The 13,589-nt window shown below is 39.4% G+C and overlaps 1 protein-coding gene across 2 annotated transcripts in view; it reads right to left on the bottom strand.

The window, feature by feature from the left end:
* Nucleotides 1-3,181: 3,181 nt before the first annotated feature.
* CARS1 (cysteinyl-tRNA synthetase 1) overlaps nt 3,182-13,589 on the bottom strand; it is a 34,387-nt gene continuing 23,979 nt past the window's right edge. Inside the window, exons 19-23 of one of the 2 annotated variants that reach the window (XM_054275648.1) lie at nt 10,134-10,214; nt 9,600-9,667; nt 8,198-8,257; nt 6,884-6,967; nt 3,182-5,768 (exon numbers count right to left, since the gene is read on the bottom strand). In XM_054275648.1, the coding sequence (XP_054131623.1) occupies nt 5,634-5,768; nt 6,884-6,967; nt 8,198-8,257; nt 9,600-9,667; nt 10,134-10,214 (428 nt within the window). In that variant the 3' untranslated portion in view covers nt 3,182-5,633. The remainder of the gene's footprint in view (nt 5,769-6,883; nt 6,968-8,197; nt 8,258-9,599; nt 9,668-10,133; nt 10,215-13,589) is intronic. The other variant, XM_054275649.1, reaches the window with a different exon arrangement.

The following is a 13,589-nucleotide window of genomic DNA, read 5'->3' as shown; positions in this document are numbered from 1 at the left end:
CGCGGGCCCCTCCCTCAGCAAGGACGCCGCCGATTGGTCCCGGCGGCGCCGCGGCCGCCACGCCGCACGCGGGCCATGTTGACTGTTCGGCGGTGCGGCGCTCGGCCAATCGGAGCGCGCGGGCGGGGGGGCGCGCGGGGCCGCGGGCGCGCGCGAGGCGAGCGCGTGATGCGGGGCGGGGCGGGGCCGCAGGGGACGGCGCGTGCCCGCGCCCTTAAAGTGACAGCAGCGCCCCTGTCCTGCCCGGCTCCTGGCGAGGAAAGTCATCCCCGGGAACCCCGGGAACTTCCTGGCCTCTGTGTGCCGGCCCCGCTGGTCCTCCAGCAATGTCAGCCCCGCGGGAGAACCGGGGCCTGTGACCCTGAGGCTGTGGGCCTGTCCCAAGCACTCCCAGCAGTGTCACCCTTCATTGTCACCAGAAACCCTCAGCTCATTCTTCTGCCGCTGGTAGAATCAGAGTATCTCCACCACCTCTGACCTGTCCTCAGAAGGACACAGCCATGACAACATTCCAGCTGGGTGGGCTATCCACCATGTCAGCAATGAGATCCCTCATGAGATCCTGAGATCACGTCTCAGGAACTGCCATTTGTCATGGAGATGATCCATGCTGGGAGAGGATCCAGGCGGTTTCTGAGGCACCGTGCCTGGCCTGGGAAATGAGAAATGTTCTGCTGCTGCTGCTGCTGCCTTACTGCTCCTCCACAGCAAAGGCGGTCAGGGCAGTGCCATCTTCGGCTCGGACACAATTCCCTGGTAGAGCAGCCAGGAAAAGCCTACTAACAGCCCACATTCTGTGTGCATGGCAGTCTGAGAGCATTGGGCAATTTCAGCACTAGGAGCCACCTCCAGAGTTTCAGTCATCTTTCACTCAATCTCACTCAAATAAAAAAAAACAAAACAAAACAAAAAAAAACAACCAACCCTAATCCTTTTCTCCTCTCAGGGAGCTCCCTTGTTCTAAGATGTTGTCTCCTGGGCTGCAGCTTGGATTTCTGCAACGCCTATTGTTTGGAAGCAATGAGACCAATATTTTATAACAACTAGTCAATATATTAATGTTGGATTAAATAATTTACAGTAGGAATTTAAGTTACAGGCATAACCAAGGAATCTTTAATTAGATACCAATACTGTAATTAAAAAAATGAGATAATTTTTAAAGAACTGCAGGAATGTTATAGCCAGTTGCACAAACAAGCAGATTTGGTGGGCCAGAGGATATGTTCAGTGGAATGTCCCCCTTCTTTATATTGTTTCCAGCTCCCTTTCCCTGTTTCTCCAAACAAGTCCTTTTTCTAACATCAGCAGGTTAACAGCTTCCTTGTATTTCCAGTAATCCATAATTTTGGGACAACCTTATTCATAGTAGTGACTTTTTAAGGTCAGGTATGCATTCATGGTAGTGACTATGCTTGATTCTCAGTGTTCCAAAGAACAGCATAATGAACTCTGAGAGAAGGGCTTATCTGAAGGTATTCCTACTCCACACTTCTGTGCTTGCTGCTCACAGCTATCAAGTATTCTTTTAAGATTTTTCTGTCAATCTCCATTTTGTTAAAAGCCGCTCAGATGCTGAGTACAACCTCCAAACTTTGTCTCCTGCAAAGATGCCAGGCAGGTGTAAGATCTAGCTGCACCTTTCTGTGCTTGTCTATCAAGGCAGACACACATTTCAATTACCTTACACCTCTGGATTTTCAGTGCCTGTCTCCAAGGGCATTAACTCTCCCATGGTCAGTGAGGGATTTTTGCTGACTGCTGTCTAACCTCTTGTAGCACAGTGCTGGACTCCATGACAGTGGATAAAGCCCAATCTGTGGAGTCATCTTGCTGCCAGGTGCTGCTCCCCTGCAGGGAGCTGCACTGGGATATTTGCTGAATCACCCTGGCTCGATTTAAGCACCCAGCCTCACATGCAAGAGCTGGGAGAACCAAGGAGGGAAGGGATTGTGCCAGAGCTGCCAAGCAGATGCACTTGACACTGCAGAGCAAGCTTAGGCTGAGGTCTGTAAGTGGCATTAAAACTGTCTGTGTCTTGTGCCCTTGGGTGGGTATTAATGGAAACTGCTCTCACTGGGTGAGATGCCAGACATTCACAGCCTCATCTGAGATATAAGATTTCCTCTGTCAATGACTTTTCCTGCAGGGGAGGAAGAAGTTTGATCATTGCTAAGCAAAGCCTTGGCACTAAGTAGCTGATGTGCTTCTTAATTAATGTGTTCTGTCTCAAGGCATGTTAAGTACTATGCATGTGGTACATATAGAAATTGCCTTGTGAAATCAGAGTGGAGTGAAACTCCTTCCCATATTTGTGTGGTAGAAGTTGTGTAATAAAGAGGCAGCTGAAGTTGGTCCAACAACTACCACCAGCTGAGAATGCTTCAACTTACCTTCAATTTATTTTTCTACATTTTAAGCTATGCACTGTATGTGACAGCAAATTGCTTATTTGCACACTTCAAATGTACCAGAGCCTCTGTGCAACAGGAGACAGCAAATAAAAATGTTGTTATAAACAGGTCAATGAGAGTGCCATAAAGGTAATCAGCACTCACCAGTTGAAAGTCTTTGAAAAGATTGGTGGCATCAAGCTCACACTAAACAATTCACAGATTTTTTTCTACCAGTATCTGAGCAAACTGAGTGATGGGAGGAATTTGTTCTTCTGAGTGGAGCAGTATTCACATTTGACATTAATGGGAATTTTCACATCAGAAAGGCTGAAAGGCACACTCTGAGCAAGAGACAAACAAATTTTGCTGCTGCCAAGTTTGGGCTTCAGCCAAGGGTGCAATTTAAAACAGAAACACCACTCTTTTACCTTCCCTTGCCATCTCTGAATAAATTCTTTGATAGGTGGGAAATGAAAAGCTCCATGCTGTCTGAGCAAGATGAGGTCTCTGTTCCAGAAAATTAAAATATTTTAAAATTCTAAGATTTTGCTATGAGGATTTTCATAATTTTTCATAATGCTTATGAAATCATACTTCAGACTGTCTTCCCTGAGAGTGTATATGCATACACAACCTTTTAAAAAAAAGCAAACACAAAAAACCCTCCCTCCCCCAAAAAAAACCACCAAAATTTTAAATACTGTGTAGTCTGTCCTCTCCCTTTTCCTGGCTGAGTGAGACAGATGACTAAGACACTGCAGCCCGTTGCTGTTGCATTCCCTTCTCCTGCTTGCCAGGTCTCCCTCACAAAACAAGAGCAGAGGAATCCAATTAAGTGCCACCTTGAGGGATTGCCAGGGAATAGGCATTGTCTGTGCAATTCAGTAATCCCACAGATCAATTGGCATACCCACACTGGAAAAGTCATCTGAAGCAGTGTGCATCCAAGCCTGGCTGCAGCATTCTTTGTTTGCTACCAAGTTTTCCTTCAGCAGGATTTTATGCATGCTGAATTCCAAAAAACATACCAAGGGAGGGAGGAAGCAGTGTGTGAATGTGGGAAGCATACAGAAAAACAGGAAAATAACCTTTGGAAAATGTGAGTCTGAAATGCTCCCAAGATCCCCGCAAGGAGAGTTGTCCCAGAAAGAAAATGAAGCATTTAGGAAAGAAAAAGGGCATTTAAAAAAACCTCATTCTTTTATATTGATATAATAATGGAATTGGATTAGGTTCTACTAAAAACATAGGAGGAAGAGAAAAACCAAAATGTAAGGGCAGAAGCCAGGATTTTATCATGGAGATGTCATAAACTACAGCCCAGGACAGCCATGGATCAACAGCATTTTCTCCACAGTTAAATACTAACTCACTTCAGGTAAGTGCTAACTCAGATCACTGAAAACAATTTCTGTATTCAAATTCCTGGCACTATTTGACATTAAGCTGCAATTTCAGAGGCAGTATAGGCATGTCCCATCCTTCAAAAATGTCCTGAGTGCACATGCATCTTCAGGGAGCATGCCGGGAAGAAAATGATGAGCTGATAAGGCCAAAGGGAGTTGGGATCTAAAATACTGCAAAAAATGTAATTGAACCTTTCCTTTTCCCATACCACAGGATGGAGAAGGTGCCCTAATGGCCATGGCTGGCTGCTTAAAGTATCATTGTGCAGTTTAAACATGCATTTATAAAATTGATTAGAAATTAGCAGAACAATCAAATATTGAATGCAAAATTAGTTAAATTAGTAATAGCAAGCTAAAGGAAAAATTCTGTAAACCACATTTCAAAAAGATGGTTGTGGAATAAAAATAAGCTCAATATTTTCCCCACTACACAAAGTTCACATACAAGTATTTCACAACAGATTTTATTTTCTGCACACAAGATGTATCTGCTTTACTGACCTTAACATTATGTATGTTTTCAAAGGCAAATACAGACAAATTAGAAAAAACCCCTACTAGACCTTTCTGTTACTCCAAATAATGTGTTCATTTCTCAGAAGGAGGAATATAAATATAAAAATATCAAGGAAAAGCAAAGATGTTTTAAGTCTTAATTACAAAAAGAAACATAGCCTGATCACTGTAGCATGAACTTAGGAGTTGAGAAAACAGAGGTGTCACAGTATGACTTTTTGCAAGTCACCTTGAGAATACTGAATGAATATAGTTCTGCAAATCAGACACTTGGCTGTTCTGTGCAGCTGTGAAGTAGGTGAGATATTTTTTAGGATTTCATGAACTTTAGTTCATTTAGTAGCTTCTGCCAGTGAAATGCATTGTTAGGCAATGAAGAATTCTCCCTGCAGTATAGTGTGATCATACTACATCAGAAAGGCTTTTATCTCAGGGTTAAATCATCATGTTAAAAACATCAGTCTTGACTACAGGGCAATGCCTAGCTATATTCCCCAGCTGCAAATCAATCCACAAACTGTATATCAGTAGGAAACCCTCTGTTAATTCCCCATGGCTCTGAACTGGTAATTAGGGACTGAATACTTTGGGTAATCAGGTACTTTGGCAGGGCTCCTGTTTCCTTGAAGGGATAGCTCCAAGGACACACCACCTCTGCCATCAGCCCTTCATGTCTCTCCCAGCTGTTGGTTCAATGCAGGTGCATTGCCTTGTACTTACCCACTTGACTGCAATTGCAGGTTGATGATCTGTTCCCTTTTTCAACAAAGGGACTGTTAACTTCTACTATGCAAAGTGTTCTGGGTATACCTGTGAGTGTTTTTAATAACAGCAGCTAGAATAAGTATCATTGTGGAACTACCCACTTTTCCTGCTTATGTAAAGATACTAAAGTCATCTGGAAAATACTGTTCTTACTGTGGGGCAAATTACTCAGCTCCCTTTTAGCAATACATTTTTCTGACTGTAACATGGGGTATTAGATAGAGATCAGTATGCAGGACAAATTAACCAAAGCCTGAACTGCTAGAATGAACAAGAATCCTTATGTGGATTTGCTGACTGAGCAGCACCTTCACAAACAGAACTGGCAACCACATTTGCTGTCATTGAGAAGAAACTTCTTACATGTTGGCTTTTTTTTTAATGATAGATTTTTATTACATTTCCAGATGACATTATTAACCCACGTAAACAGGAATTTGACTTTGCACATAATAGAAAGTGTAAACAGAAATTTAAGCAGCAGTATATGCTCACTTCTTCAATGGGAACCCAGCACTCGCCTTCTACATAAAAAGTCCTGTTGTTTTCAATTTGCACTTCCATTCTGAACCATTTGTAGATACTCCTTGTGTAGCTTTTCTTGGGTTTCATAAAGTTTCTTTAGCTTCTTAATTTGTCCTTTGCTAAGTTCTTTGCCTTCTGTATCATGGGTGGGAAATCCCTGAAATATAAAGAGGGAAAAAGAGTAAAAAAAAAAAGAGTATTTAAGATAAGTTCTTGGACTGCTTTTGTTCTCTATGGAATCATGTTTTAATAAGATAGGGAGATAATGTCATAATGACAGGCTGTCAGGAAGGGGTGTATCTTGACTAATTTTAGTCACCTAGAAGTTTGACAGCTAACTTTGACTATTTCTGAATGTTCCTTTCCTAGCAAAACAAGAGGCATAAGGGTGTATTTATCTTCTGTCCTGAACCATGTAAGGGAAGCTTAGACCACTAACTTCTAGGTGGTTTTAATTAAGAGAATAATGACTAATTCCTGAACAGATGGTTAAAATAATATTTTAATCATATTAGCAGATTGAATTCAAGGCTTAAAGCAAAAGCAGTAAGATATTTATATTCTTGATGGACAAAGTATGATCAGCATTTTCGTGGACATTCTCCTTGCCTTGTAGGGGTATTTTCCAGTATTTATCCTCTCCATTCTGACTTGTCCCCATGACTTGAATTTGTGTAGGTGACAGGGAGAGGCAGAAGCAGGATCAATGACCCAAATGAAGTAGAAGTGAAGAAACAGTGCTTTATGTTTTCCAAGTAACCCTTTTATCTCCAAGGGGAACAACCAAGAGCAAAGTTACGCATACAGCCTCTTCAGAGAGCCTTTGCCAGGAGAGAGCAAAACAGTGGGCACAAGGCAACAGGGAACACAGGACCTCTACAAAAATATCAGCTCTGGAAGAGTTGGGGAGTTTGTACTTGCAAATGAATACCCTGCCTTGCACCAGAGTAATAAGTCTGTGAATGAACATCATACACATTCCTACCCACAATATGTATTTTGCTTTGCAGTAAGGGGAGCCAAAGGAAATGTACAATGAATGTACAAAGGACTGTAGAATGAAAATACCCTTGAAATGATGGCTAACAGAGACCTTGCCCCCCAGTGCACAATAAAATTCATATATCACATTTTCGTTCTCTCCTTCCCTCCTCTTGCTACAATAATAGCAGTGCCCTGGAGGTTTGGAATAAGATTGCTATAAACATGTACAAATAAGTATGCACAACTGGGAGAGGAAAACCCCTCCCTATATGAAGAGAAGTTTCTTACATTTTCATCAAACATGGAATATTTGTCAAGTTCCAATTTAAACATTTCATGTGGTGGAATCTTCATTTTTTCCAGTTTTGCTGCCTGTAATATAAAACATGCATTAACATCACAGTTAATTACTGACAACCTGTCACATATGTAAAAGGAAACTTACATTATAATTTCAAAATCAAGGAGCATTCAATTAATAATTGTTTATTATGTGAAAAGAAACTTGGAGTGAGGAACAACTCAGTAGGTTTAGCAGTGCTTGTCTGAGGGAAAAACTGTTTAAACCTGTAGAGAACCACTTCATAGAACAGATACATTGCAGAAACTCAAAATAATTTGCTTATAAACTCCAAAAACTACATCTGAGTCTAGCTAACTTGGTTCTTTAGTCAACACAAAGTGAATAGCTGCTATCATAAACATATTCAGCAATTAACTCACTGCAAAGGGGAACCACCTTTATCAAGTTTCTTGCTGACAAGCTAAGGTTTTAATGCAGGTCACAGAAGAATCAGATGCAGTAACTGCACTGAAAACAAACTGAACTCTCCCTTGTCTGTAAACAAGCACATCTCAGAATCTTTTCCATGTAATTTTTGCCCTATGCTGGGGAATAACCTTTATTTAAAAAATGAAAAAAGGTACTTGGAATTTGTGGCTGATAAATGCTATTTATCTTGTTTTATTTTTGTATGTAGTGCTCTCTAAAAGTTTTTGTCCTCTTATAACACAGGAATCTATTTCCTGTACTGTTAAAGTCATCAGCATGGCAAACAATATTTTTTCTTATGAGTTCATCTCCTCTGTCCACTCCCCGTCCAAAGCCCAAAATCTTTGAGCTATGTGAATTTCAATCACAGAGATAAAACATTTCTCTGCTCAATCATAAGGAACAGAGGATTTCTTACAGAGAAAAAGAAAAAAAAAGGAGAAAAAGAAACCCTTTCACATATACCTATGATAATAGAAAGGGAATAAAATAATAAACAGCACAAGCAAAATCATCTCTAACACTAACAAGCATGTAAGATGCTACTTTGTCAACTAGGTAATACTATTTATAGACTGAAATTTAAGTGCTACAAGTTCTTCTGTAATAAGTTTTTTCAGGCTTTAATTGTGTTTTCAAAAATGGCTTCTCTATCAGAATTGAAATTCCAAGCCTGAACTGCAAGCCAAAGGCATTCTGAGCAGGAAATTGTAAACAAAAAAAAAGCAATGGAGACCTGGTTAAGGCTGGGCAGAGAGCCTGTGTTCTAATGGTCCTTCCTGCACGTGACCACTGCTGCCTACACTTTCCTTCAAAATGAGGTTACTTACTTCCTGCTGTTGTTTTTTCCTGGCTGCTTCTTCTTTCTTCCTTTTTTTCTCTTCTTCTATCTGTGAGAGGCAGTATTGGTGAGTAAAAGGTAATGCACTATTCCATTTGGTTGTTTTCTACAAACCTGAGCCAGCTCCTCTGGATATCTAATTACAGACAGAACTGGCAGCATGACCTGCAGCAAACCCACCATGCCTTATAATTAGGATTGTCTGATACTTCCCACTGTATGACTTTGATTTCTTTTGCTTTTATTCACAGTTAAACCAGTTCTAACTGTTCAGAATGCATTTTGCATGCAAAATGGATACCTATAATAGAATACCTAAAATAAATTGTCCTATCATTTTAGGGGGGAAACTGTTTTGCAAATGACTTTTAAAAAAGACTGTATTTCAATGATATTTTAAGCTCTTGCCTCAAACTGTGAAGATATCACAGTTCCTCAAGCAGCAGTTGTATCACTTGATGTTCCTAGGGAAACAACTATCCAAATTTAGCCAACTTGCTAAAAATCCCATCTTGCACTTGCCTGGGAGAGACCTGTCAGTTCTCTAAGTGTTCTGCCAGAACTGAACATAATGCTGTTGCCAGGGAAAAGGGACTCTGGCTGCAGTTCCTACCCAGCAGCATTAAACAAACTGCCTTCAAACGTCACTCTGATGATAACATCTGGAATTGACTAAAATGACTTCTCCCCTTTCTAAAGAACATCAACATGGAAGGAGAAATGTTGGAAAGTCTTTCAAAGATTTCTAGTCATGATAGAATTTTATTATTTGGTAAAATTGAAGACGGACATATGAAGTGTTACTTTTAAATATTACAAAGTCAAATATTAATACTAGGAAGTGCCTAAAGCAGGGGATCTGAACTGACCTTGTGCATGTGAATTCAAATTCACAAGCTTTACAGAGCAACATGAATTCTTGTCCCCACATCCTGAATATCTCACTAATCCATACTATATTAATTAAGATTTAGCCAGTACATTTTTTCCTCACCTATTAGATGAATACAGATTAGTTCTATGGAAAATGTTGACTTCATTTGTACAAACAAAAGAAGTCTGAATTATCTCTCTGGAAGAAAAATTCCAATGAGAAGCTAAGACAATTTGAATGCAATATTGAACATGCCTTATTATATGAAGATCTTAAAAAGCAATAAAATAAAAAAATCTTTGAGGTATTCACTAGATCCCATACAAAGTTTTCAAGAAGCTGTTTCGAAAAATTGATTTTTTCCAACACACTTAAATTTTTTGTATCAATTATCTTATGTCATCTTCTGTGTTGCTAGTCTATGATTTTTCTTATGAATTATCAAAGAAATGTAAAAACATCCATAGCTTACACATTACTTTCAATTTTAAAAATATAGGATGCTTAAAATAATTACCTTTTTCTTTTCTTCTCTTTCTTTCAATAATGTGTCCTTATCCACTAATTTAACCACAGTTGGAAGTCCTGAAGAAGCAAAAAGAGATGGATTAATTTCTTGATTAGCCAAAGATAAATGTATTCATCCGGTGATAATTGTTTTATTTTTGCATGCTAAATGCAAATACAACTCAGTGGCTACTCAAAAGTGACTAAGAAATTAGGTGCTACACAAAAAGGTGAAAAATATTGCAATGTATGTTTTTCTTATTCTGTACATGTATTCCAATATACAGCTCTATAATATATATTCATATATATATAAACACACTATTATATATGATACATATTATGTGCTATTATATATAGTACATATTTTATATCTATATATACACACACACACACACACATATATATATATATGGTGCACGTATTATATAGATCTGCAATACTTGAGTTTACTGAATTATTCTAAATTTGTTTTCCCACTTCTTAGTAAAACATCAGGATTATAAAAACAGCTCCTACAAATTTTCAGGAGATAACTGGGTACCTTCATGATCTTCAAATCGAACTCCAAGTTCAGGCAGGATGTCATCCCGAAGAGCATCACTCAACTGCAGCACTTCAGTTACTACAGAGCATGAAAAATACTTTTAGTGAAGTAAAATTTGGCCAAAGTATAGTTTTGTACAGCTACATAGTTACTTCAGTGCAATTAAGAAATTGCCACTCTCACACAGAGCGAGAAAGGTCTTTTCTTTTAAAGTGATAACTAAGTTCTGCCTTATTGCAGCCACATAAAAAAGCAGCATATTTCTTTGCAGGGACTTGAAAATCATAATTGTCTTCCAAGATACCCTCACTGTTCTTGAAGAAGAACAGAAAGAAAATCCAAGGCAATTCAGAAATGATGCAACAATTCTGCCAGGGTATGGTGGAAGGGTATATGACTCAGGAAGATCCTAATGGTTACTATAGGATGTGCAATAAGAAAGGTTAAAAACCTAATTTTAGAAAATCACAAATTAACATATCCTGTGCTAAATCTAACACTGCCCTTTGAAGGACTATGATTTTGTTGATTTGTCAGAGGAGCTGTAATCCCAGCACCCTCTTTATATTTCAAGCAATCTATTTACAGCAGAACAGAGAATTTTGGTTTAGCTTTCTGTGTGGTGACCAGGACATCACAGCTAATTATTTTTTTTCCCCTTGCAAACTTACCAAAGAGCCTTTGATGACAGCAAAGTGTAAGAACTTAAGATTTAGCTGAAATATATGCTATTTTAAGGGGAAAACAAATCTTCATACAAGATAATTTTTGGAAAAGAAATTGTATCAGTTGAGAAGCAGCACAACAGTTAAGAAGGATTAAATTCATCAAAGAGGCCCAGTATGCTGCTGTTGTGAATTCAGTGGCATTTTTCATAGGCAGTCTGGTATTTAGGAAGAACACTTAGCAAATATAACAAGACAGATACTTGAGTTAGATGTGCTTATAATGAGCAGGTGTTCTCCCTTTCAGCAATTCTTAGCTGGTTAAACCCAAGAGGTACTCAGGGTCTCAAGGTTATTATTTCAGGGCATGGAAGCTTCCATCCAGGCAGCTTCCTTAACACTGCACATTCTGGTAGATACAAGTACCATCCCTGAGCCTTCATCTCTCCCACAGCTCTCAGAGAGCTGCAAGTAAACAGCACTGACTATCCTAAAACCATGAGAAGGAGCACCCTGTTTCAGGGCATGGCTGTGCTCTGTGGCTCTCTTTGCACAGGAAACCACTGCAGCGCACAGAACCTCTTCTGTCTGCTGTAAACTGAGTCCTTGTTTCTCTGATCCACAGCAGTGACACACAGTGAGCCACAGTCATGTTTGATGCACCTCTAAATTAGCCATTAAGTAAACCAGGGATCAGATTCCCTCACTGGCTGTTGATACTAAAAGGTGTTTGCTTATCAAGAAACACTACTTATTCACCAGAACAGCATCTGCACACTTACAGATGTTCACTTATCTAAAGTCATGAATAATTGAAAGCTGAAGAAGAAGAAATCCATCAAGGAGAAATGTATAATGAAACATATTATTTTTGAGAGGACACATGCTCTGATCAATCCTGTCATGCAGAGGAAACAACACCATGCTTCTTAAAGCTGAGATGTGCCTGTTCTTAGCATGTGGCACCTCCAGAGCAAATATGTTTAGGATTGGGTAGGGGGTTGTTTGTGGGCTGCCTCAGGACATAAGGAGGCTCTCACTGAGGACAGTGACCAGGAAACCAGTGGGACAAATGCCTTATCACCAGTGCCCACCAAACACCCCAGCAGATGGACACTCCTTGGACCTGTGACTATTCCCCAGACCTCTTCACATTTTCTGTGAATTTCAAGCCAAAGAGCATCAGATGTGAAACAGATGCTGAGATGTTGTGAATCAGAACACTGTGATGGGAAGGAAAAAGAGGAGCTTGAAAAACATCTAGAGAGTGCTGGATACAAAGACTGGCAGCAAAAGACAAGAGCAGGCAATGAGAGTGTTTGTCCCAGTTCTGGTCAACTCCTGACATATTTGGAAGAGGAAAGAAGGTGCAGTGGGCACTGTGAGAATTACTAAGCCCATATTTGAATGCTACCCATTCTGGATGATGGTACCATTTTTGCAGAGTACATATATTTTGATTATTACTAAAAACCATAGCTTTAAAAGTGGCTATTCTGTGAAATGTTTTGTAGATACATTTTGAAAGTGCATGTGTGTGGATGGGAAAATTTGTAATAGAGGTTTACAGAGCCACATGCTTTTTATTTAACATCTGAGAATACTTCAAGCAATACTGATTGTTTTAAATAATATCTAACACAACCCTGCCAGCAACAGGCTGTGATGGGGAAACTCCCTATGCCTACAGCCATGCAGAGGCAATATCCCCAGCCACTAATCAGAACGACTTTTACAGTAATTTAATGCTTCCTGCAAGCAAGAATTTAATGGGTAAAGGGAAAGAAATCTGTAGTATGTCAGTGCAGGTCCTGCCAACCACCACTCAGCTTCCATATATCAAATAGTTTAAAAGAAAGGTGCCTCCCTGGTCAAATTGCAGAGTGCTCCATACCCCAACCAAGCAGCCACTAGATCCAGTTTGATTCTCACTGTCCAGTGTATTTCAGGCAAAAAAATCACTGCCTTCCAAGCAGGAAATTCAAGTGGCAGTAAGCACTTGAGCCAAGTGTGTTCTAAAAATGATCTCTGTGATATTTAAACCTGCTAAAAGCAATGATCAATTTAGCTCAACCATAATAAAGCAAGGGGAAAAAAAAGCTTCATATAAAGAAGTATGTTAAATACCAAAAGACTAAAGCTCACATTTTTGGCTGAGGATATACACACAAACCTCTTGAATTAATTCAAGTTACAGAAAATATTTACTATTGCAACTATTGGAACTTATTACTAAGCCTGTTTCTCAGCATCAATTAGGCCTATAAGAGTTTGACAATAATAACAGAGTAGTTACATTAGCAAATACAGTTTGTGCTTTTAATGTAAACTTATTAACTTTGGAAGAACTCCAAACAGTAGCAGAATGAGAGTTCAGAGTCTTTTCCAGCTGAATAAGTTACCAAACACCACAAGTAATTTTTTGTTTCTGTGTAATGTATGGGTTACTTGTATGTTTTATGTATATAAAAAACATGCCCTGTTTTGCCTTCAAGTACAAATGCCAGTGTCAAAGTTTTAAGAAAACAAGAATCAAAGACATGTTGAAGACATCCAAAATTCACAGGGAACAGAAAAAAATAGTAAGAGCTCCTCCATTAGGAAATACCAGTAAAATCAAAGAATGCTTAATGGAACAACCTTTTTAACACTCTGTAGTTCTGCTGCCAACACACACAGCATGATCAAAGCTTTTCAGAGGGATTTAAAAAAGACACCTGAAACTTCTAGCAAACTCCCAGATGAATTCTCCAAAGAGAACACTCAATTACCATCAGGGGAGCTACAA

This window comes from Melozone crissalis, unplaced genomic scaffold (genome assembly GCF_028551555.1).
Source record: "Melozone crissalis strain CALT ecotype California unplaced genomic scaffold, PUWL_Pcris_2 ptg000018l_1, whole genome shotgun sequence".
NCBI classification, from domain to species: domain Eukaryota; kingdom Metazoa; phylum Chordata; class Aves; order Passeriformes; family Passerellidae; genus Melozone; species Melozone crissalis.
This window is presented reverse-complemented; position numbering and strand designations above follow the sequence as displayed.